Source organism: Nyctibius grandis, chromosome 5 (genome assembly GCF_013368605.1).
Source record: "Nyctibius grandis isolate bNycGra1 chromosome 5, bNycGra1.pri, whole genome shotgun sequence".
NCBI lineage: Eukaryota > Metazoa > Chordata > Aves > Nyctibiiformes > Nyctibiidae > Nyctibius > Nyctibius grandis.
Window position 1 is genome coordinate 26,457,560 of NC_090662.1, and position 24,448 is coordinate 26,482,007.

Consider the following 24,448-nt stretch of genomic DNA (forward strand, 5'->3'; position numbering starts at 1 on the left):
CAAGTTCGCTGATGACACCAAACTGGGAGGAGTGGCTGACACACCGGAAGGCTGCGCAGCCATTCAGAGAGACCTGGACAGGCTGGAGAGTTGGGCGGGGAGAAATTTAATGAAATATAACAAGGGCAAGTGTAGAGTCCTGCATCTGGGCAAGAACAACCCCATGTACCAGTACAAGTTGGGGGCAGAGCTGTTGGAGACCAGCGTAGGGGAAAGGGACCTGGGGATCCTAGTGGACAGCAGGATGACCATGAGCCAGCAGTATGCCCTTGTGGCCAAGAAGGCCAATGGCATCCTGGGCTGTATTAGAAGGGGTGTGGTCAGCAGGTCAAGAGAGGTTCTCCTCCCCCTCTACTCTGCCCTGGTGAGGCCGCATCTGGAGTATTGTGTCCAGTTCTGGGCCCCTCAGTTCAAGGAGGACAGGGAACTGCTAGAGAGAGTCCAGCGCAGAGCCACGAAGATGATTAAGGGAGTGGAACATCTCCCTTATGAGGAGAGGCTGAGGGAGCTGGGTCTCTTTAGCTTGGAGAAGAGGAGACTGAGGGGTGACCTCATTAATGTTTATAAATATGAAAAGGGCAAGTGTCAAGAGGATGGAGCCAGGCTCTTCTCAGTGACATCCCTTGACAGGACAAGGGGCAATGGGTGCAAGCTGGAACACAGGAGGTTCCACATAAATATGAGGAAAAACTTCTTTACAGTGAGGGTGACCGAACACTGGAACAGGCTGCCCAGAGAGGTTGTGGAGTCTCCTTCTCTGGAGACATTCAAAACCCGCCTGGACGCGTTCCTGTGTGATATGGTCTAGGCAATCCTGCCCCGGCAGGGGATTGGACTAGATGATCTTTCGAGGTCCCTTCCAATCCCTAACATTCTGTGATTCTGTGATTCTGCAAATAGTCCATATGCCCAGGAGTGGATTCTGAACTACTAAGAAATCAAGACTTTTTAATTTTTTTTCCCCCAGACTTGGTCAAGGTCTAGCTGTGTTACTGGCACACTCCCATCACCATCTTCCCGTAGGAAGATCATCAGTGTTTGTACTAGTGTTGAAGTTTCTGGCAAACAATTTAATTCCTAGATCTTCTGAGGACCCAGTTATACAGACTTTAATCTGATGTTCATAAAATTTACCATGCTGAATCTCTAGCAACCTATTAATATATTGCTATTATGTAGGTCCCACTCCTGTGATTATTTCTTCCAGGAGACTGGAAGAGATACCCTCCTCAAAAGACTTTATGTGAGTACAGAAATAGGGTGTCATTTTTCTTGAATTCTGTCTTCATGGGGTAATCAGCTTCTGTTCTCTAAACTGCTCCTGGGACTGATAGTATTTTTCATATACTCAGCATCAAGAGCTTTCTGTTTGTATGTGAACGGATTGCCCCTCACTACAAGAAGGACATTGAGCTGCTGGAGCGTGTCCAAAGAAGGGCAACAAAGCTGGTGAAGGGTCTGGAACACAAGTCTTATGAGGAGAGGCTGAGGGAACTGGGGTTGTTTAGTTTGCAGAAGAGGAGGCTGAGGGGAGACCTTATTGCCCTCTACAACTACCTGAAAGGAGGTTGTGGTGAGGTGGGGGTCGTTCTCTTCTCCTGGGTAACCAGCGACAGGACGAGAGGAAATGGTCTCAAGTTACACCAGGGGAGGTTCAGGCTGGATCTTAGGAAGAATTTCGTCACTGGAAGAGTCATTAGGCATTGGAACAGGCTGCCCAGGGAGGTGGTGGAGTCACCATCCCTGGAGGTGTTCAAAAAATGTCTAGATGTGGCGCTTCAGGACATGGTTTAGCGGGCAGGGTGGCATTGGGTCAATGGTTGGACTTGATGATCTTTTAGGTTTTTTCCAATCTTAACAATTCTATGATTCTATGATTGGGGATGTTCAGGTGCTCAGAGCAATTGATGTGGTTAGCTGATCACAAAGGAAAGGAATATCCATGCAAAAACTGGAAACCGGTGTCTGCTTTGACAAGGGGTACCTTCTTTCAGTCATCCGGGTTTAAGTTGCATCAGTGCCCTTATGGAGGAATATCTTGTTTTCAAAGGTGTTACACATCTGAAAAAATTAATCAGTACATCACTAATAACCTTTTTTTCTGTTTAATGGTTACAACCAGTATTAATGGACATTTTTATTCTATTAGTGTGGTGTAACAATATGCCTGCTGTCTTTATACTGTCATAAAAGCACTGTAACTTATCATTGCATAAGTGGAGGTTTTCAGAAAAGTGACGAATGCTTGACCTGACAGTCAGAGTGTTCCCAGTTCTCCCGAGCAGCAAGAACTAGTGACATTAAGCATGTCAGCCTCACTGTCAGCTCCAGAACAGACTCGGAGACTTGCAGGAAAGTAGTTCAGAAACTGCAGCATCTAATGCTTTTTCAAGAAGAGCAAAGCTATCTTAAGATCTTTTTCATTAAAGTTGTTATTTTGGCTTAACTTGCTGTATTTCATTAATTCAGACAATAGTCACCAAGAAGAGTGAATGCCAGTTTCAAACCTAATGTTTCTTCTTTGAAACAAATATTTTCTGTCCTAAGAGTTTTTACAATATCTTAAGCTACTGTGTTCATGTTAGAATTACATTGGTGTGACTTTGTGGATTCTGAACTCTTGTATTGATCTAATAAATATTGATATTTTTTTTTTTTGTAAGCTTTGCTTCTCACACAAGATCTAGGGCTACTTCAGTACTGTTGTAAGTAGAGTGAAATAATTTTTGCATGATCTGTAAATTCAGGCTGGTACATACTTTTAACTTTTAATGTGGCATATATTTTATTGCTGCTGAACAATGTTCACAAGTTACGAACAGGAGCACGGCGGTACTGGAGAGCTAATTATCTTAATTTTTTTTGGGGGGGGGATGCTTTTATTCTGACCCATCCAAACATATGAATATTTAAGAATAAAAAATTGAGAACAATATCACTGCCTCTATTCCTCAGTTCTGCCTATAGTTGCTCATTAGAACTACTGTGTGAATTTGTGCTACCAGCTCTGCACTGAAGGAAAAAATAAGTGTTGTGTGATTTAAACTGGTGACTGGACATGGACACCAAAGTGTTCAGTGCAGAGGAATAATACATGTTACTGCCCTCCTTCTACAACATTTTTGGTGTATGAATAAACACTTTAACTGTAAATGAGTAGATTCTTTACAGTTTTTGCTGTTCTGATTGTGCCCAGCAGAGCAGGCAACCTCATGATAAGAAACATTCTGGCACCTTACGGAGTTACACAGGAAGAATTTTGTTTTCAGGGAAGGAGCTTTCCCCTTCAGCAGCCCTCTGTGCTTTTTTTTGGTGGCAGTGGATAGTAAGTTCAGAAAGGAAATTGTCAACTTATTGTTAATAGCAGAGTTGCAGAATTGTTCTTCGTATGAGCTTTTTTTTGAAGTCCTAGCTTGGCAGAGGTCAGTTGTATCCATTTCTTTTTTTCACCTTGAAAACTGAGTACTGTAATTCCTTTCCTTAAGTTTTTTTTTTCCATCAATAAACTACACTCATATATTACCTTTGTACTGTTCATTTAGATAATCCAAGGAGAGAGTGTAACAGAAACACAAATTGTACAGAGGAGCTTTTCTTACATAGTAGAAATTGAGGGTTTCTAATACCTCGCCTAAGAATTTAAACACAAACCTTGAGCTGCAGAGCCCATGCTACAGGATACTGCTGAGGGCAAGCTCTTAATGCGGTTTCCAAGAGGCATAAGTAGTAATGCCAAAAGCTAAACTAAAATATCACTAGCATTTTTTATTATGTAACCTTAATACTTCGTAAAAGAACCTAGATGTATGGGGTGATGATTGCCCTTATTGAAGGGCTGTGTCAGAACTAGGATAGAGTGCCTAATTTTCAAAACTGCTTTTGTCAGGTGATTATCTAGTTCCTCCGGTATTACCAGCATCAGATTTTATTTTTTTTGGGGGGTGCATGGTCTCATGATTTTCTCAGTCCTTGTGTATTAAGACTTTAGGGGCTTTTGTTGTTCAAGGGTCAGGGTTATCCTGGAAGAGAGCACTGAGAAATGCCAGGTAGGTGGGAAATTACTTTTGTTTCATAAAAATAATTTTCTTTTTGCCCTTAAGTTTTGGGTATTGTGCGTCGTGCTCTTTTATTCTTCTATCTTAACAATCAAGTGTTAAATAGATTGTGTAAAAAAGTAAGTGTGATGATGACTTACAGAAGCATTAGTAAGTTTGTTACAAAGAATTTACATCTGTGGTTTGTCTAAAATGGAAGTAGGTGACTTGCCTTAAGCCTGAGATATGCATAGAATTGGCCACATAAGACCACCATTCTGTGACACTGCTTCCAAACTACTAAAGTTTGTTTACACACGGGTGAATTTAAGTGGCTTTTGGCCTCCACAGTGCATTGGTAAATGCAATGCTTTGAACCTACAAAGAACGACCCCATACAGGCAGTGACAGTTGCAAGTGTTAGCTGTAATAAATGTCACTTTGCTCAAGGGGCGTCCCTCATGGTAAAAGAATATCTCCATTTCCTTATCTAAAACAGTCGACAGTGGCTAGGCTATCAGATATTAATTAATGTTCACGCGTTAGGGAGAAAACTAACACTAGTGGTGTGGAAATTAAGCTGTCTTAACCTTTGTTATTAGCAGAGAAAATAACACACACACTCCACGTCTGCCCCCCCCCCGCCCCCAAAATGATGGATTTCTGTCTGTGGCAGCATAATACTTTTTTTTTTTTCCCTCATCAGTAGTTCTCAAGGCACTTTCCAGAGGTAGAGCTCTGTATCTCCATATTACAGGTGAGTAAACTGAGGCACAGAGAAGAAATAAACGCAAACATCGTGCAGCAGGCTACTGCCAGAACTAAATGAAAAATAGCAGTTTCCCAAACATTCAGCTGATGCTTTCGCTATTAGGTACATCTTCTACTCCAAAAGAGCTTTTAGCATTTTATCCCTGGAATGAGCTTTGAATATGACCAGGGATCATATAACTACTACATCTTCATGTTGTTTTTTCCCGTAGTATATCTACTTTTTAAGACTTATAACTGGGCATAACTTTATTCATAGTAGACTCAGTTGTTGGTATAAAAGAAAAAAAATTATGTACAATTACGAGTTTCCTTATATCTGACTTGATTTCCTTATATCTGACTTGAATTATCATAACTGCTCTGTTCAAATATGAACTGCTGAAGGAGGAATTAAAACGTGTTGAGTTGTGGCACAGTGGAAGTGTGAGGGGGGGGTGGCATTTCTAAGTACCTTTATGTAAGTGGATTGAGTATGCTTTAGGGGACAGGGCATAAGCTGTTTACGCAGTTGCAAGACCAGTTGCTGGCTATTGTTCAAAGAGGGTTTACTTTTAATAGCCTTTTCTCACATTTGTTAATATTTTGAAGGAGGGCCTTTGTTTTATGTTGGCCTGAAGTTAATGTTTTATTATGAAAGAGTTTTTTTCTTTTAAAACAATATAAGCTGTTTTGTTTCAGTGTTCTCTAAGTATCTGAAGTCAAAAATCCTTATGATTTTCTGTCCTCAAGTGTAAAGATCATAAGAAAACTTCACCTAAACCTCACCTCTGCAAAGCAAATATTCATTTTTTTTATTTTTTAAAAATGGGACCTGGGAGTACCAGTAGGTGCTAAATAGCATTTTTCAAGGGCTCATTAATGAGTGTTACAGAGCTGGGATAATTCAGGAATTCCTGAGGCTTATGCTTCACATCGTTTCTTTAATCAATTTAACTGTTGTTCTGAAGATTTTTACTCGTGAATGTGATGATACGTATACCATTAAGTGGGTCTCTAAAGAACTACAGTGGGTCTAACTCTTTCAAAAGAAAAAAAAAAGTTTTGTTTTTTATGGATGATAAGGATCTGAATTCTGACATTTTCTCAAAGCACTCTCATATGTTCAAAGTGATTGTGAGGATCTGCTTATAATAACCTGCATTAAATATGGAACTGGTATGTAGCATCTGGAAAAACAGTACTGCATAGAAAATGGAATGGTTGGTGAAGGCTGAAGAAAGAGGGACCTTAGTGTGTAAAAGCAGTGGGTTGCTGCTAGAAAAGACTGTTGAGTCAAAGGAGCTGGTTTCCCTTATAGTTGAATAGGCCATGGAACAGGACAAAACAGATTTGAGCTCCAATTTTATCCCATGGGTTTGCATGAAACTCATGATCCTTGCCTTGACTCTGTATGGCTTGAAATGCCAATCTGCAATTTCTGCGTATGACCATGAAATGTAGTTTTGAGAACCGGTTAATCTACGTATCTGTACAGTGCTCTATTTGTGTAAGGATCGTCTTAGTCTTGATTAATTTAAAATGGCTCAAAATCGAAAGATGCATCTTAACATCTCAACTAAAAATTCCCCGAGCTTTGAAAATGAACAGTCTTATATGCCTTGATTGTGAGTGTCTGGGGAGGCTGGCGATGGGAGTGGACCTGCAAGACAAAATGTCTTTGTTCTGCAGTGAGAATTGTTGCTCCGTGGCAGTAGGACAGAAACAAATTTGTGGACAGCCTGTGCACAGCACACTTTCTTTTCTTCCAAAAGTAACTAAATGTACAACTTCTATAACAACCGAACACAAATAACTGCATTTTGTTATGTGTCCGCTGCTTTCTGGCCAGCCGAGATTCCAGCAGCGTTAGGCAGTGGGAGGCAGCTGAGCAAGCTGGGCAGGATGCTGAGCAGGTACACAGGAAGCGCTGGTGCTCAGCTGGCTCATCGGTGAAACCCCGCGTTGTGCGTGTCATCTGGTAAATGGTCTGCTGGGCTGGGATAGACCAGCTTGGAATATTATAATCTGGAGCCTGCTTGTGGTTATGTCATATCTCTGGAAGGCTGAAGTCTTGCATGTGTTGTCTGAACTGAGGTTGTGGGATTTAAAAATATCTTTATTCTGTGTCTGATAAAAGCATGTCTCTTTTAATTAATCATGTGCTGTTTGATTTAGTTTTATATGCCACGCTGTTTACCCACATCTTAATTGTTGGTCTTCTGTGATGAACAGTTGAGCAACGAGTGTTTGAAAAGGAGCTGGCCAGCTCTGTCTAGCTGAACTGGGGGATTCTGGGAGGTCTGGAAGTGGAAGTGAACTTGTATCTGAAGACACTCGGAAAAATGCGAGCTGTCTGTAACCAGCTGACTGAGGATTAGGAGCGAAGGATCACTTTGCTATACACAACTGCAGACTTAAGTCTGGAGTAGCACTTTTATGGTTTATATTTGTTAAACAGCAGTCCCTTGTTTTGTCCCTTTTTTGTTGTAGTGTCGCTTAGTGACCACTGGTACCTTCTCCACATCAGTAAAAGATCTTCAGTGAGGATATTGCAGCTGACTCGTGTGCTGATCAGAACAAGACAGGGAATCTGTTCTTGGGTATTAATGTTTGTTTAAAAACTTAGTTTTGATCTCTTGATCCATTAAATGTTTTGGGCTATGTGTTGTGTGGGACTGTCTTTAACTTAGATGAAGATCCTCCTGTTTCAGAAATGATAGGAAATACATGAAGTGGCTTTTTGCTATTTCAGAAAAACTTCCTCTCTTCTTTCTCCCTTCAAATAAGAGAAAGGCAGCATCTCTTATGCAGTGGCTGTATTTTTAACATAGCCTAACTTTGTGTATAGGTGGGAAAAAATATTAGTTTCTTAGCATCCATGCATAGTGCGTTTTTAAATTGGTGGGCAATCATGGGAAATTAAGAAATGAAAAGCAAGCTTTAAGCTTAAAATTGAACACTGGTGATTGTAGCAAATTATTTCACAAGCAGTAGAACTGGTGAGATCTCAGTGTCTTCAGCTGAGTAATTTTTCAACTTGCACCAAATAAAGCTTTTCTCATGTGATTGGGTATTTACAAAAGGCTCTCTTATGTCACTTCTGTCAAATAATGTGAAATCTTGGTTTAGTTTTCCTGTGGAGCAATCAGGCTGTCTTCTGAAAATAATGTCCTGTAAATGGCATTAAAATTAGAAGATTGTTTCCAGCTGCTTAACTTACTGAAATCTGCCAGCAAACTTCTGAAGTTCTGTATTTCTTCTATCAGAAACTAGTTTAAAATCCTGTCTGTAGCATCTGAAGATTACTAATAATCTATCTTTAAAGACAATTGTGTATTGCAAAAAAGTTATGTGTTAAATATATCTTTAAAGCTATAATAGCTTTAAAAATTGAAGTAATCACTGTTTACCCAAATTGCAAATCAAGAAGTATCCAAATCCCCAGTGGCCAAACACTGCCACATGTTGAACACTCCTCTGTGAAGATTCTGGAGGCAGCCTGGTGCGAAGACAAATTATATGCCAGTCTGAGAGCTGCAAAATCTAACTTACTAAAAACTAATTTCGTAGTCAAAATATTGTAGAGTCCTTGAAAAGTATTTTTATCTGCCGAAAAGTGTGTGTGTGCTATCAAGGCAGTATCATCACCCTTTTTTTTTTTTTAATAAGATGCAGTAACCATCAATAGCCTGATCCACTGCTCTTAAGGGGAAAAGGCTAAAAAGGCAGTCGTATGCATCTATTGTACATATTCCTCTGTCGTCTGGGCCATAATCCTTGTGGTCCTTCAGATGAAGGTGTCAGCAGGAAGCAAAAGCAGTCTGCCTTCAGTGTCACTAGTCTTTTTTTTTTCTCTCCTTGTGCTGCTTCTTCCTATCTCCATCCCTTCCCGTCTAACACTGCCAAAGTAATTACCAGTTGACACTTACGAATATTTATTGAGACCTTTAAACTTTGGTGACAGTGTTGATTTGTGTTCATATTTCTTGCTATTATGCCTGAATTGCACCTAAACTAGCACACTAGACACTGCCTTGTAAGAGTGTTGTATTACCTGCTATCCAGGGCTAATAAATATTGTAGGATTCTGAACTCAAGTTTTACAAGTTTCTGTGAAAGTGCTAGGAAATATTTTTGTCTACGCTAGCAAATGCCTCTGCTACTTATACTGTGGAAATCATTAGGGAAGCATACTTGCGTGTTGTTTATGTGGCCTAATTAGCTAGGGATCATGTGAATAGTGGCAGGCTTACTCAGTTCATTTAAAAGCACCGTTGGAGGAGATTGCAGTGCCTGCCTTCTGTAGGATTGCATGGTGATGAGAACATTCACTCTGGAAGTGGGTTATCAGCCCTTCCTAGCAGGAAGGGAACACGCTGTTCCCACAAGGCAGGAGAGACATCCTCAATGCCAAGAAAATAGCTACATTTTCTCTTGAAACAGGACCACGGTGCAGAAGGGAAATCAAAGTGCCAGAAAGAGTGAGCAGAGCTTGGTTGTGTAGGCCACCAAAGGCCTTCCCTTGAGAATGGGAGGAGGTTCCAGGGCCTGGTCCCTGCAGCAGGTTTTATGTTTCTGTGTTGAGTGATTTGTTTCGGTTTCTGTGTTAAGAGTGATGAGATAAAATGCATAGCTGTGTTGAGCACTGCAGAAACGTTTCTGGAAGCTCCATGTGTTTATGACACTGAAGATAAGGTAATTGCAAACCAACATGAAGGTATTACCAATGCCTAACTCCAATTTTGTTTGCTTTGAATAACAAGAATTTATTAAAGTATTGACATTTAAATGTGTAATTGCTTAAACATAAGCTTTTTTGAGATAAACATAAGATTTCAAGCAATATTTCTGCTTGATTGGTCAGTGGTACATTTTGGCTTGTTTTCTTCAAAATGCTTGCAATCTAGAGAAAGAAATGGCAGCCACTGAGTTCTGTCTAAATGCCTAATTTTCTGTGGAGTAGTCCTGATTTCCTGTAGAGTTAGATACCCTGCATTCTCACTTTTGCTTCTTGTCTTCCTCATTCATGAATCTTAATGAGTTTCTGTGTCTTCTTCCATGACTCAGATAATGCTAGGCTATTAGAGATTGCCTTGGTACTGAAGCTTCCTGTCCTTGCTCTAGTCAAGATTAGAGTTACACGTCACTAAGCATTTTCCACAGTGAACTGGTACTTGACGTTAGCACATCTCTGTTCCCGAACCCTGCCATCTGAGAAAGACTATTACTGACCACTGTTTCAATATCAGTGAATAGCAACAGCCCTTTATTCTTGAACAGTCACCCTAGAAGCAAGCTGCAGGCTATCTTCCTGGTCTTGCATCAAAGAAGAAATGAGTGACCAAGGAGCACCCAGCATTACCTGGTCAGGCTTCAGCATGTTGGCTTAGCCATAATAAGGATTGCCACCATAGTAGGTCTTAAAAAATGCCTGCCACAGGTACCTTCTCACCAGCTGTAGTATTGATCAGGGCAATTGTTCCAGATGCCTACTTTAAGGAAAAGATAATAGAAATACTGATTTCTGCTCTTACAAGGTTTGGATTTCACACAACTATTCACCATAGCTTTTTTTTCACAGAAATCTTAAAGAAACTAATTGTGTTCACTGTGACTTTCAGGCTGGAAGTCTTCAAACTGACTTCATGAAGAAGCTACAGCCATTGTATCAGCATGATTTTTTTCAAGAGGTTATTCTGCTTGGAGATAACTGCTACTACTTGTTTTCTTACGTTACAGGGCAAGGTCTTTTCCCCCCAGTTTTATTTGTAAGATACTTCCAGGGACCAGGAAGGATAACTGAGGAAAGCAAGCCTGACATGTGCGATTAAATTACATACTTATGCAGTGGTCTGCACCTTTATTGGAAAAAAACGTGACTTTTAAAATTGGAAAAAGATTGAAAATCACTGCTAGTGTGTCTCCAGTTGTGCTGTCAACATGTAACACATAACAATGCTGAACCATTAGTAGAATACATTAAGCTTAGTTGCATTTTTACAAGCACTAAAATGGGAGTGATTAAGCATTGGAACAGGTTCCCCAGAGGTGATTTGCAGCCTTTAAGCTTAACTGGACAGGGCCTTGAGCAACTTGAACTCTAGGCTTTTAATTACCCTTGCTGTGAGCAGGAGGTTGGGCTGGAAGACTTACAGAGGTCACATCCAACCAAAGTTATGTTATGAGTCTTTGATCTTTGTACCACAAGCAGTTGTCAGCTGTATGTGAACACTACAAAAACCATCCTGATGGGTCTTGAAATGCTTTGTGTTCTGGTGTACACTGAGGGGGCTGAACATCCTCTTACAACCTTAATCTTGTTGCTGCTCTTTGATGTGACTTTTGGCCCACTATGTTTTAATGTCTGTAGTTTCCTGTAATTTCTTAGCTTTTCACAATCCATGCCAACCATAAGCAATCTAGTGTGATGTCTCTTTCGTGTAATGAGATGTGCCACTGTCTGTGTTGGCTTGCTTTACTGTTTTTGAGAAACACTGAGTTGCAGCAAGTCATTAACTTGTCAGGCTACTGCACCAAATGTTCACACCAGAAGCTGATCAAAGTATGCAGATATCTGCTGCCCAGTTGGAAACTATCAGTGGCTGCTGTGATCACATTGCACAAATGTGTGATGACTAGTTGTGGCTACCTTTGCAGCAGAAGGTGTTTTCATGAGCCTTTTGTTGATACCGCATATCCTGCAGTATGTGTGTCCAAGGTTGAGACCAGCTCTACCAGTGAGGCAAGCAGCATACAGCTGACACCACCAGACTTATTTCTTCATAGCTCATCAGTTTGAGGGGTGTGACAAGTCTCTGTAATCAATGGCATGTCCTCCAGCTGGAGGTTGACTGGAAAAAACAAAGGGCACTGAGGGGGTTTGATTCTCATCTCTGTGGCCCATTGATAGCTGGTGGGCTACCTTATTTCTTTCCCTTATGCACCTTTTCCAAATACATAGGTGTATAAAAAGGACGAGGTCCTCGCCAAAACTTATGCAAAGCAGTAGTGCCAGCTTCAAAATCCTCCTCCTGAAAATGCGGTAGTAACTTTAGGTGTTAGGGTCTCTTTAGCTTGGAGAAGAGGAGACTGAGGGGTGACCTCATTAATGTTTATAAATATGTAAAGGGCAAGTGTCATGAGGATGGAGCCAGGCTCTTCTCAGTGACATCCCTTGACAGGACAAGGGGCAAAGGGTGCAAGCTGGAACACAGGAGGTTCCACATAAATATGAGAAAAACCTTCTTTACGGTGAGGGTAACTGAACACTGGAACAGGCTGCCCAGAGAGGTTGTGGAGTCTCCTTCTCTGGAGACATTCAAAACCCGCCTGGACGCGTTCCTGTGTGATATGGTCTAGGTAATCCTGCTCCGGCAGGGGGATTGGACTAGATGATCTTTCGAGGTCCCTTCCAATCCCTAACATTCTGTGATTCTGTGTGATTCTGTTAAGTAACAAATCAACTTACTATATCAGAGAAAATACATTAATTACACTGAGTATTTAATAGCAGTCCTGTTCAATTCTGTCTGTGAAATCAGTGATGTGACCTGTTGTGAAGAAATAATTACGTAAAATTTTAAAGAATCCATACTTTTAAATGCAACGTTCTCACAAGAATGTTGTGAGAAACTGAGATGGATATATTAATTGACTTCAAAATAGACAAAGCGAATGCACATTTGGAAAATGAGGTAGAATAATCAAATTATGATATTTGCATAAATGTTCTCAGATGATGCAATTTTGCAATTAAAGTTGATTTTTTTTTTTTTTAAATTGAATTTATGTGGTTAGGATTCATAATGAATAGCAGTAGATGAAGTTTATGGTTCATATATTTTCACAAGTTTTAAATTTTGCTGATAAGTTTGTAAGTTTCCAAAGGCTGTGCATGATTAAATATTTTTGCTACCTGTCTTCCAGAAGCTGAATAGCATAAAGCACAATACCACTGCTCTGCATGATGAAAATGGACAGTGGCTGAAGTAGAAGGAGTTGGATTTTATTGTCCTTCTCCTCCTAAAAATATACCTTGGATTTTTTTCTTGTATTGTCCCTCTAATAAAACAATGATGGTGTAACAGTGGAATTTGTAATTATATGTTGTAACATGTGAAAGCCTCATCGCAGTCTGTCAACACTAGGACTTTGCACAATGCTAATGAATAAGTTAAAATGTAATTGAACGCCAGGCTTGGTAGGCCTCAAAACAACACCTACTTTAGATTCAGTGAAATTGTTCTCTAACTTTTAAATTAAGCTCTACTCATGGAGTATCCAAGTGTACGTTAAATCTATTATGATTATGCAGTTTGAGGAAGCACTCTTTTTGTGTCATAGTCTTCTGTCTGCTCTTGGGGTAGGTGCTGGTTCAAGGTTTTATATGCAATCATCGAGTTTCTACAGTTACTGGTTTACCCACATAGCCTAGCTGGTGCTTTTGCTGCTAGATATGCCATGAAACAACATGTAGGGAGCCCTTTCTTGACACAGATCACTGTCTTCTGTGCCTTGAATTTAAGCTGCATACCTCCTGCCAAGACCACCTGTTTCTTTTGGGGGGAGGTTAGTAGAGCTGGACTTGTTTTGGAGGATTGAGAAGGCTCCTTCCACAGACAGTGGGATAGTTGCTGTGATTGACTGTAATGCCTTCGTTACAACTGTAGAATGGCCCACCTGAGCTCCTTTTTGTTGTCTTGTGCCTACAAGATTATTGGTTTAACAATGAGATAATACTGGAGAAATGAGAGAAAAGGCTGTTAGCAGAAGTTTTGAACAAAATCTGGCCAGTTGTGCCCCAAATTAAGTCTTTACCTGTTGCAACGTAAGAGAGAAAATGGCATCTCTTACACCTGCAACTTAGGTAACTGTTTCGTAGTGGTAGTATGGCTGATTAAAGGGTCCCTTTTTACTCATCTGACAAGTCCAGTTATGACTGAATAATTCGTATTACTCTAGGTTATAGGGAGAGAAACTTTACATTTAGTGGTAGAGCATTTGAGAAGGCAACTGCAAAGCTTTCTTTTCATCAATCATTCATGCTTTTAACTTTTTTTGTAGGTTACCAGAAAGATTAGTAGTCAGTCTGACAACTTCTGAAGAGGTGGTTGCAAAGAGGAACAGAATGATATCTTCACTTATGAAAGTTACATTATAGTTCTTGGGCAAAGGTTATAAAGCTTCCCCAAAGAGTAGCTGTCAGTCTGGCTATATTACTTTGACTCTATTTTAATGAAATTGGATGTTTTTTTGATTAAAAAAAGCCCATGAAACTTAGGTTATTCTTTTGGTTATTTTAAACCAGTTGAAAAGTATGATATGAGTGATACTGATATTTAGTAGATAATCTTATAATGCAAAAAGACATGCCTGCATTCTAGATGTCAACTGTTTTGGCAAGTAGTAGTGTTGATGAAGGCAAAGTAATGCTTGTAGAGCTGGTGGGGAAAACCTAATATGGACCCCATTACTCAGACTAGATATGGTCCCTCCAGAAAGGTCTTGGAACTATAGCAGATCTATGAAAATATCTGCTTAGTGCTCCATAGCGAAAAAGGAAATAAAACTCTGACTTACAGGGAAAGAAGAGAACAAAACAGAAAACAGTATTATTGTGACCTTACGTTCAAAAGGCTAACAAACTGGATTCATACACCAGAAGTCTCATCCCCAGTCAAAGAAGGATGTAGTAGGACTAGGTAAGATCCATGTGAGAGTGACAATGAAAGTGTAGAATGGTGTATTTTTTTTTTTTTTCTTGGTACAAGAATGACTTAAAACTAATACCACTTCCTAAACAGTAGAGAACTTATAGGGCAAGTGAGTGTGACAAATACATATAAAGGCATGTGCAGCATGGAGAGGCAACTGTGAAACCATTAAGAAGAGTGATTAGATAAATTCCACAAAGGAAAAATCCAACATGTGCTGTAAAACATGTGTGTTGGCTCGGGAGCTTTTAGCGCCAATCTACCAGTTGCTGGGGGTCTATTCCCGTAGCGTAATGGCGTACTGTTGTATTCTTACCTAGGCATCTGGTGCTATTGGAGAGTAGATCCTGGGCTAGATAGCCTCTGGTCTGTCCCATTACAGAGCCTTTAAGCTTTATGTCCTTGTGACTTGGCTGCTAAATAAATATTCTTCAAAGGCTCCAATTTTCATTCTCTCATAGAACTCTTAAATTTGGGACAGAAGTTACATATATAGTAGAAAATGTGCTCAGGAACATTCCCAGTGACTGAAGCAATCTGGTGTGGAATAATCTTCATCTTTCATTAAAATCTCTTAATTTGAAAGCAGGACTATTTCAAGTTGCCAACTGGAAACAAGTCTAGCTCATGTGAATTCTCAAACCATGCCCAAGAATTTTAGGAGTTTGCTAGTTGGCATAAGCTAAAATCATGCCAGAGACCATTTGAACAATTAAGCAATGTAGACAGTTGCGTTCTAGTACCCAGGAGTCTTTCCAGGCACTGTCCAACTTACAGTCCTAGCCTGAGTATTGCATTTCTTTCCATTTTGAAGTACTGAACAGAAAGAAATTTAGTTGCACAGTAGGGCTTCTCTGTGTGACCACCATAGCTACTGGTCTGCCTCTTACGGGCAAAGTCTTTGCTGATTCTATGAGCAAGAACAAAAAGTTCATTTGGGTTCTTAAGCTGTCTAAATCTTGCGTAGAAGTTAAAATCTGAAGTGTAGAAGTCATTTGGGGTCATTTGAACTTTATTGTGTTACCACCTGGGAAATCATCAAAGTTGCTGTCTAGAAAAAGGAACACAATTAAGATACTTGATAAAAGACAAAATGTAGAATTTGTGATTTTTACCTTAAAAGTAATAGCTACCTTTTCTTTTCAGACGATGTCTTCAGCAGTTGTTCAAATATATACAGCAGATCGCAATGGCATGTGGTCAAAGAAATGCTGTGGTGTGGCTTGCCTTGTAAAGGACAATCCTCAGAGGTCGTATTTTATCAGAATATTTGACATTAAGGTAAGCATCTTTTTTTCTTCAGACTCTTTAAGCTTGGTTGTGTTCATTCTCCATTTTGAATTGAATGAGTGTATGTTGTCATAGCTACAAACTCGTAGAAATTCTGAAGTAAACAGTTGTGCTTTAAGCAGTGCAATTACAGTGCTTATTAAGAGGCAATTGGAACTTTCTCAGGTATTCTAAATTTATTTCATAGATGTCAGCTTTTACAGATGAAATAAATATCAGATACTACTTTCTTACAGCTCACAGAAGCTGTCTTCTACAGATCTGATTAGTCAAACTAGTGAAAGTTAGTATAGTGTCACTGATAGGAGTAGCTGTTGAAATTTAGTGGGTGTCACTACTTGGATGATACTAACAAAACAGATGCTGTCTTCTGTAGGGGGTGAAAACAATCTCTTTGGTTAGTGCGTTGGTACATGTGAAAACTGCAGGACAAACAAGTTTGTTTTTTTTTTCCCCAACAATATATACATTCATACTGAAGACCTTTTTCCTATTCTAAATATTTCACTCAAGACAGTGGGAAGTATGAGATGAAGTGTCCAAGATATGTTTACATAACAAAATGATACTAAGAAGCATAAGTCCTGGTGGCTTTCAGTGAGACTTTGGAAAGTTTCCCATTATCTCTACAGCTAGGAGCAGCTCGTTATCAGTCAGCATTCAATGCCTGAAGTCTCAGATTTGTTCAGGATTACCAGTTGGCGCTTGCATTTGACTTTGATTTGGTCACTTGAGTATTAGACTTAGTGAGAATCCTGTTCCTTGGGTGCTGAACTATAGGCCTTTTAAATATATAAAAACTTCTTGAAAAGGGTGAGATTTTTTTGTTCCCTTGAAGTTAACTGTTCCCAAGTCAACCCTGAAATAGTAACAATAAAAGTCTCCTTTATTGTTAAGCTGTTATCACTGAATTCCTATCACTGGTCATATTACTGCTCCCAGTATCACTATTGCAGGATTGTAGAACCTGAAAGGAGGTTTTTTGAAAACATCCAGGAATTTGAACAGAACACAGTGACCTGATGGAATAGTCTTGCACTTTCACAAGTTCCAGTATATTTTGATTTTGATTGAGCTCATTCATTGGGTGAATAGCAAGGCAGATGCTTAACACCATGCACCTTCCAACTCTGAGTAAGTTCTATCGTGAAAGAAGTTAAACTCTGCAATTTGTCTAAGTTTTTCAAAATCTTTTATTTTTTCTTTCAGGATGGGAAATTATTGTGGGAGCAAGAGCTGTACAATAACTTTGTATATAATAGTCCTAGAGGATATTTTCATACCTTTGCTGGAGATGTGAGTCTCAATGTCTTTGAATACCTATTTTAAAATGCCTTTATTTGAACAGTAGCTTCTTTAATATAACTGAGTTTTTTGTTTCATTCTGTAAATTACTTAAAAAAGTGCATTACCTGTGTTCCTTGAAGCTTTTTTTAGGCTTAGTTATAAAAGGATGTTTTTGGATCTCAAATAGAGAACTGAACCCATAGCATAGGAGCATAACATGCAGTTACTTATTTTCAGCTCCCTTTAATGAAACTTTGACTTGCAGATGATGTTTGTGAAGTATCATATATTCTTAAAGCACAAAATTTCCTCTCCCCCCTTTGATTTCAAGCTACAAGATTTTTCTCAAATTTGTTAGCCATGGTATCTATAAACTTGATTAGTAGACAGACATTCCTAAATTAGAATGTTTCACTAAGACTTGTTTCCAAATTTACAGTGATGACTTTTCTGATTATACCTTCAGAAGGTATAAGAAGACATTTAAGAAAGGATTTGAAACATTTTCTTAGTCATGGGTGGGGGAATATTAATGTTTTTCAGACATGTCAAGTTGGTCTTAATTTTGCTAATGAAGAAGAAGCTAAACTATTCCGCAAAACAGTAACAGATTTACTTGGACGACGGCAGAGAAAATCTGGTAAATATTCAAATTAATCTTAAATTCAGGCTTGTTTATGTTGTTTTGGGGGGAGGCAGGAAGTTACTTCTATGTCTGAAAGCTACTTGAGGAGCTACTGCCATATTTGTATTTAGAAGTAATTGTGTTATTGAAGCATGCTGCTTTTCTCTATTGTGCAAAATTTTTTTTTTTTCTGAAGTAACTTAACTTTATGCTCCTTGCTGTAAGTTTCCTTGTAAGCTGAGACTCCAAGGTTGTGGTGTTTGAAAATATAGATCAGGAGGAAGCAAAAATGGTAAGCTGTCAGTGGGAAGACTAGAAATCTTTCTATAAGCTGTTTTTATATTTGATTAAACCCTCTTTTAGCTCTGGGCTGTTTATAACTGATTTGTTTAAATTCACCCCAAGTGGATTGTAACAAAGATTTTACCATCTGGTATGTTCAGTAGTTCATGTGAATGAATTTTTGGCATTGGTCCAGCATTTAGTAGAGAAATATCTTTTATTCAACACTACTGATCTTGATGGAGGCCAAGAACAGAAAACATAATGTGCTTATACTGTCCTTCGCAGCACAGGACAGTCTGAAGCACCGCATGCTTTTTGCCAGCTGCAAGATGCCTTAGAAACATGGTCAGTGTTTTAAAGGGAGCTTGGGCTTCCGACAGATCTTGTCTTGGTCCTTTTCCAGGGAGCCCATAAACAACTTGCCTGTCTGACAGCCATATGTCCATGAAGAATAAGGTGATGTGAAACATAGGCTGGGAACACATGGATGTGCTCAGGCTTGCTGTAAGCTGAAGCGCAGACTTGTGTCCAGGCTACAGGATGCATTTTTTGTAGCCCATTCTGGAATTGAATTGCACTAGCAATGTAGTGTAGGCTAATGTAAACGGAGGAAGCCCTCATCTTGGAGTGCCATCCTTGCAAGTATTCTTGAGAACCTATGTATTCACTTGGATTTTATTCAGGTGTGGTGACTCAGGTGCAGAGCATTTGTTCCAGAACCTTAAATGGCTTATTTAAGATTGCATCTGCTCAGAATTAGAGTAAGTTCATAGGATTTCATGAGAAGAAGTGGGGTCATTAAGAAGGGGCATTAATGTTTGTCATACTTGTTGCATAAAAGTAATCTTGCATCAGCTTGCATCTCCTGTTCCTGAATTTTACCCTAACTGTGATGTGTCTAAAACACAGTGCTACAGTTCACAGACATGACTTGGGAGGAAATAAGTTTGCATTGTTGGCTATAGCAAACTTTGTTTGAAAACAGTGGTTTAGTCAAACCTCCTGTTCACAGGACAGAGGTTCACCTCTGTCCTCCCCCATAGAGTTTTTCTTCACAGGACCACTTGTTTACTCTTTGAGTTAGTATCTTGGTTTGTGTGCTCAAACTCTTGTTGTAGGATGAACTTATTCCATACATTGTCTTTTAGCAAACAAACAACTCCTCTTCCCCAAACACTTACAACTTGAAGACAACTTTAATTAAAAAAAAAAAAAACAACAAAACACCAAAACCAAAACAAAAAACTCCAAGTTGTTGTTTTTTTTCCACGTTGAGAGCTGCAAAGCAAGAAAACAATCATGAGATTCCTTAGTCAAGCCACCAGATGGAGTTCGGTATTTGTCATTGATGCGACTATATCTAATTGTGCTTCTAAAAGAACAGGCTTTACACTTGCCCAAGTCAAAGCTGATTTGCTGTTGGTGTTTATATAGTTATTTATTTATTTATATAGAAATGCTTATATAAAAGAAATTATACATAGATTTATATATAATATAAATGATATATAAAAGTTGTATATTATTTATGATGTATATGTAAATTGTGTGTGTGTATTCTAATGCATCTTAACTTCTCAAACACAGAGGTAATAGTCTGGTAGTTTTAATGCTTTTCTGTTTAATGGGATTTTTACTCCCATGCCTTCTAAAATATGTTTCATTTCATAGCAATGCCACCTGACATGCTTTCACCTGAAATGAGTACTCCAAGTGTTCACTTAGCAGCCTATTACATCATTTGGGGCTTGCTAGAAGGCTTTTCCAGGAGTCTTATGGAAAGTTCATGTTGTTGGAAGGTAGCAAGAACAGCAGTTCTGGTTCACAAACCTATGTCTTGGTGCTGAGTCTAGTACGCAAAATATTGTTTAGCAGCTGCAGGAAGAGGCAACAGTATACTGCTCTTCCTCACTCAGCGTGAAATGCACTCTAGTATACAGACAACTCCTGAGTAAGTGCATCTGGAGTTCCAGAGAGGTGAAAGTTTGGCTCCGTAGAGAATATGTAGAAGCTTGCAAATGTACAAAATCTATACTAGAGAATAGAATGAGGGAGAAAGGCAGAGAAAGAATTACTGATGTATTGTCTTAATCTATTTAATATCAGGTTGGTTTTCATATAGCTAAATTCTGATTTTTTTTTTTTTTTTTTTAAGTCAGGTCCATTCTTAACCTTAGATTAGGAAGAAATTGCTATAATTAGTTAATTTCTCTGGTAGACTTACTTAAATAATCTCTCCATTTACTCCTTAAACTGATCCCAAATAGTTCCCCCAGTAAGCAGGGTGAACACAGTGTTTCTTTTCTCAGTGCTTGTCAGTGCCGTACATTCTCACTTTGGGTATTCTTGCACGTAGGTACCATTAGTTTTTATTTTTATCTTGCCTCAGAAATGTTAACGTGTGTACACACACAAAAGTCCTCTTCACATGCTGAGCACTTAGACATAACAGGGCAGCAGAGGCTTGTAGAACAGAGCCTTGTTCTTAACTGCCTTTCTGAAGTAGGAGGCTTCTTGACTAATTTTTATGGACCACTCATAGCTCATGGGTGGGAACTCTGTTAGTGCTCTCCAAAGATGCCTTTTTTCCTCCACAAGCTTTTAGCTCCTGATGCCCTTCTAATGCAATTCATAAGCTTCAAGCTGGATACTTAATATGGAGAGCATTTTTTTGTTTTTGTTTTTTTTTTTTGTTTGTTTGCGTCTTTGGTCACAGCTTTTGGTTTTGCTGCCTGGGAGACAAGGGCATCTCTGAAGTGCTTGGCTTGCATTGGATTTAAGTCTCAGCAGAGATCATTCTTGTTTCCAGCAATACTTACTGAAGGGAGCTGCGTTTTTTGGACATAGGCAGTTGGTGAAGTTGATAACATTTTAGATCAGTAGGCATCTCCATCTTCAAAAAAGGAGAAATTTGCTGCTCTCGAATCAGGTCATCTGCACTTCAGAACAGGAGTTCATATTTTCTAATCAGCAATGGGAACCACAGAAAAACAGATCTATTATCTTTGGTTCACAAATTAATCTTTTATATACCAGCAAAAATTACAGGAAGTGTTTAAAATGTCTTGCTTTGTTTTCCACTATCTTATCTCTTGAACGCTTTCTTCTAATGAACATTGTAATGGATTCCCATGATTTGGCATAATGCCATTCAACACTTCTATGAATACCTCCTCCTTTTGCCAGCTTCCCATCCTATGCCAAATGACTTGCAATCAGTCCTGCAGTCTTCTTTGCTGTCTCTGAGTTGTTGGATAAAACTCTAGTTCTGTTCCAAAAGTTGAGTTTGGGTTTGTTGGGTTGTTTTGTGTTGGTTTTTTTTTTGGCAGTACAACATGAATGGTTTCTTAAACTGAATATTCTAGAAAGAGAAAGCACAGTATCTGGCCAAAAAGCCTCCCCTCGCCCTCCCTGACCTTACACCTTTTGCTGAGGCTCTCCACCTCTGTGCCTAAAACTAACCTGCTGTGAGCTAAGAGGTGACTGTCTGTCTTTAGAAGGCTTGTGCAGAAAAAGTTGATTCTCAAGGGGTTTTGGTCACCTTCCTCTGAATGTTTTCTGACCTCGGCAGGTTCTTTATTCCTATCTGAAAATCAGCTGACTGATACTAGGCTGACTTACCTTGCACACTTAGGTTTTTAATTTTTTTAAAATATTGCTAGGACAACGTCAATACCATCAGTGGAGACACCTTCTCCCTTCCCCTTGGGTTTGTGTCTGGAAAAATATAAGAAATTAGCAGTTTTTCTGGGGCTTGCTGAAAAGTGAAATGTATGTTACAAATTCTTATTACAAAATTCTTGTGAGTCCCTGTTAGATTCCAGATACTCCAGATCTGAAAGGGAGAGATCTACAGCCTTCCTTATAGAGCCAAGTTTTTTGGTGTGGTGAGATGACAAACTGCTTGCCCATATGGGTACTGCTGAATCTGAAATTCTTAAGAGTTGGTGTGTAGGTACACAAATAGTGTAACTGTGTACTGGGGGTTTTGAAGGATGGTTGCAGGGTAGGTAAATGTTATTTGGGGTGGGTTGCAGGGTAGGTAAGTGTTATTTGTGGTGGATAGGAATTAATAGTAAGTGAGGGAAATCTCCTTTAAAGTAATATTTACTATTATAGTCTGAGAGTAGCGAGGTGTGAAATGTTTAGAACTACATTTTAAATCATCAAGCCAAATTCTTCATGGTCTGTGAAACAGTTGGTGTTGTGAATAGGCTATCAGATTAGTACTGAGGAGATTCTAGTTCTGTTCCATATTGTTCAGTTACCTGTTGGATAACATAAGTGAAGTGCCCCTCTGTGTCCTATTTTCTTTGCGAAAACCAAAAATAATTATAATATAGTTTAGATTCTGTGGGAGGAAAAAAGTGTATAAACATGCTAATTATATTTCAAATAAAAATGAAGGAACAGTCTCATTCAGTGGAAATCAGGAAGTATAATGCTTCAAAAATCTTGCTTTGCTAGGTTGTACTGAAACAGTTGCTTTTTGAATATTTCACCTTACTTTGGAGTCAAAATGTCTGAAACCAATTCAGTAGCTATCTTCTTATGCTCCTCCTCGATTTGCTCACTTGAAATTGATGCTTATTATCTAAGATTGGGTTTTTATTGTTCTGTAATGCTTTGTTTGAACTGTACAAGTAGGCTTTAAGGTTATTAGTAGAATCTTAAGTTTGAATTCAAGGTCATTGAAAACTTCACTAGAAACTAAACTTTAGAATGAATTTTTCCTGTGATACCTATGAATAAATAGCTCTTTTTATTTTTCAACAGAAAAAAGACGAGACCCACCAAATGGTAAGCTTTTTGCATGAATCACTGCATTTTATTTTTTCCTACTGCTGTCATTTACTGTTTATATATAGCTTTGTTTTGGACTTGTTCAGGATAGTCATGTGGTAGCAAAAGCGGTAAACTCTTATTCTGGAGGTTAGTATATTTGTTTTGTTTCTGTTCTTTGGTATTTGTTTAGTTGTAGTTTGAAAGATTTGTGGCTTAGCTGGCAATCATAAAGAATGTTTTCGAAGGAGCATGTTTTGTTGCAAATACGACAGAGGCCCTTCAGTTTAAACTGAGAAGAAAACTTTGTACCTTGCATTTGCTGCTTGGTCTTCAAAATACGCATATATAGAGGCAGGCATAATGAGGACAGATTTCATAAAATTCCAGTTTCAGTGTATCCAGCTAACCATGTGACAGCCTTTCGGTCATATGACATATGTTGGTCAATATTAAACTTTTTTTTGCATGAAGGATTATTTGAACTATTTGCCTCTCAGGAGTACATCTCACTGGCATAAAGATACAGGTTCCTCGGGAGATCCTCTCATTAAATTGATGGAAGGAGTCAAAACTATGTATCAATTTGATCCAAAAATTTCTTACTGTCTGTTCTAAAATCAAGTGAAAAATGCACATCAATGAATATCAAGTTTGGAGTCTTTGTAGTTCTGAATTCACACTCGAGTTAAAAAGTGATTTCTCCTGTGATATTTCTGTTGGTGATCCAGATCATAAGTCATATCGCTGTATCCGTTAGTTTGCTGCTTGAGCAAGGGTATAGTCAGCTGGTCACCTGAGGTCCCCACATGGCCTGAGGAGGTAGTGTTAAATTTGTACTAACCAAGGCATCCAAGCATCTTGGTAGGTCACCAAAACAGGTAATCCTTAATTAATCCTGAATTACAGGAACTACTGTTATCTTTTATATCCAAATAAAACCTCCCTCGTGTGGAATACTTCTCAAAAAATTACTCTTTCATAAACATTAAGTTTTGAGGAAGTTCAGGCAATCATCAGTTTAGGCCAGACATTTTTTAGTATCGATTCCTTCAACTGAGACTGGGTTGTTTAGTTTTGAAACAACCATGGTAATACCATCCATGATTGTCTTACCAGTTTTTCTGACCTTTCGGAAGGTTTTAACTGTTCTGCCTCTTGAGTGACATTTGCTTCTGCTCACCTGAACAGCGCATCCCTGATAGCAATGTCTGCAGAGCAGATTGGAATTAAAACAGGAGTGGTGGCTGTGTAGTGCCACTCACTACAAAAAAATTAGCCTTTGTCTCTACTGTAAATGTTACCAACAGTAACACAAACAATTCATTTGTCTAGTTTGCTATCTGTGATTGGAATAAGATTTAAGAAAACTAAATCTGCCAAAACTTTAGTGCTTAAAATACTTTCATAATTTATCCCATGATACCTCAGGCAACAACATTTTTTTAAGAAAAATACTGCATACTAAACTTGCATTCATTGATCCTGTGCCTTTATCTTGAATATTCTGTGGAATACATATGTTTATGCCCAGTTTTTCAGGTTTATAATCACTAGTCAAAGCTCTGAGCATTTCTGCTTTTTTAGTAAACTGTTTCACTGGGAGTCCATGTACTCTTTCACGACCTGTCTATGGTCCTTTTCTGTTTCTGTCAAATTCTGTAACGCCTGGCTTCTCT

The 24,448-nt window shown here is 38.9% G+C and overlaps 1 protein-coding gene across 2 annotated transcripts in view; it reads left to right on the plus strand.

Moving 5' to 3' along the window:
* Positions 1 to 24,448, plus strand: part of WASL (WASP like actin nucleation promoting factor) — a 57,545-nt gene that overhangs the window by 16,646 nt on the left and 16,451 nt on the right. For both annotated transcript variants that reach the window (XM_068400979.1, XM_068400980.1), the window contains exons 2-5: positions 15,647 to 15,781; positions 17,000 to 17,086; positions 17,621 to 17,717; positions 22,764 to 22,787. In XM_068400979.1, coding sequence (XP_068257080.1) covers positions 15,647 to 15,781; positions 17,000 to 17,086; positions 17,621 to 17,717; positions 22,764 to 22,787 — 343 coding nt within the window. The remainder of the gene's footprint in view (positions 1 to 15,646; positions 15,782 to 16,999; positions 17,087 to 17,620; positions 17,718 to 22,763; positions 22,788 to 24,448) is intronic.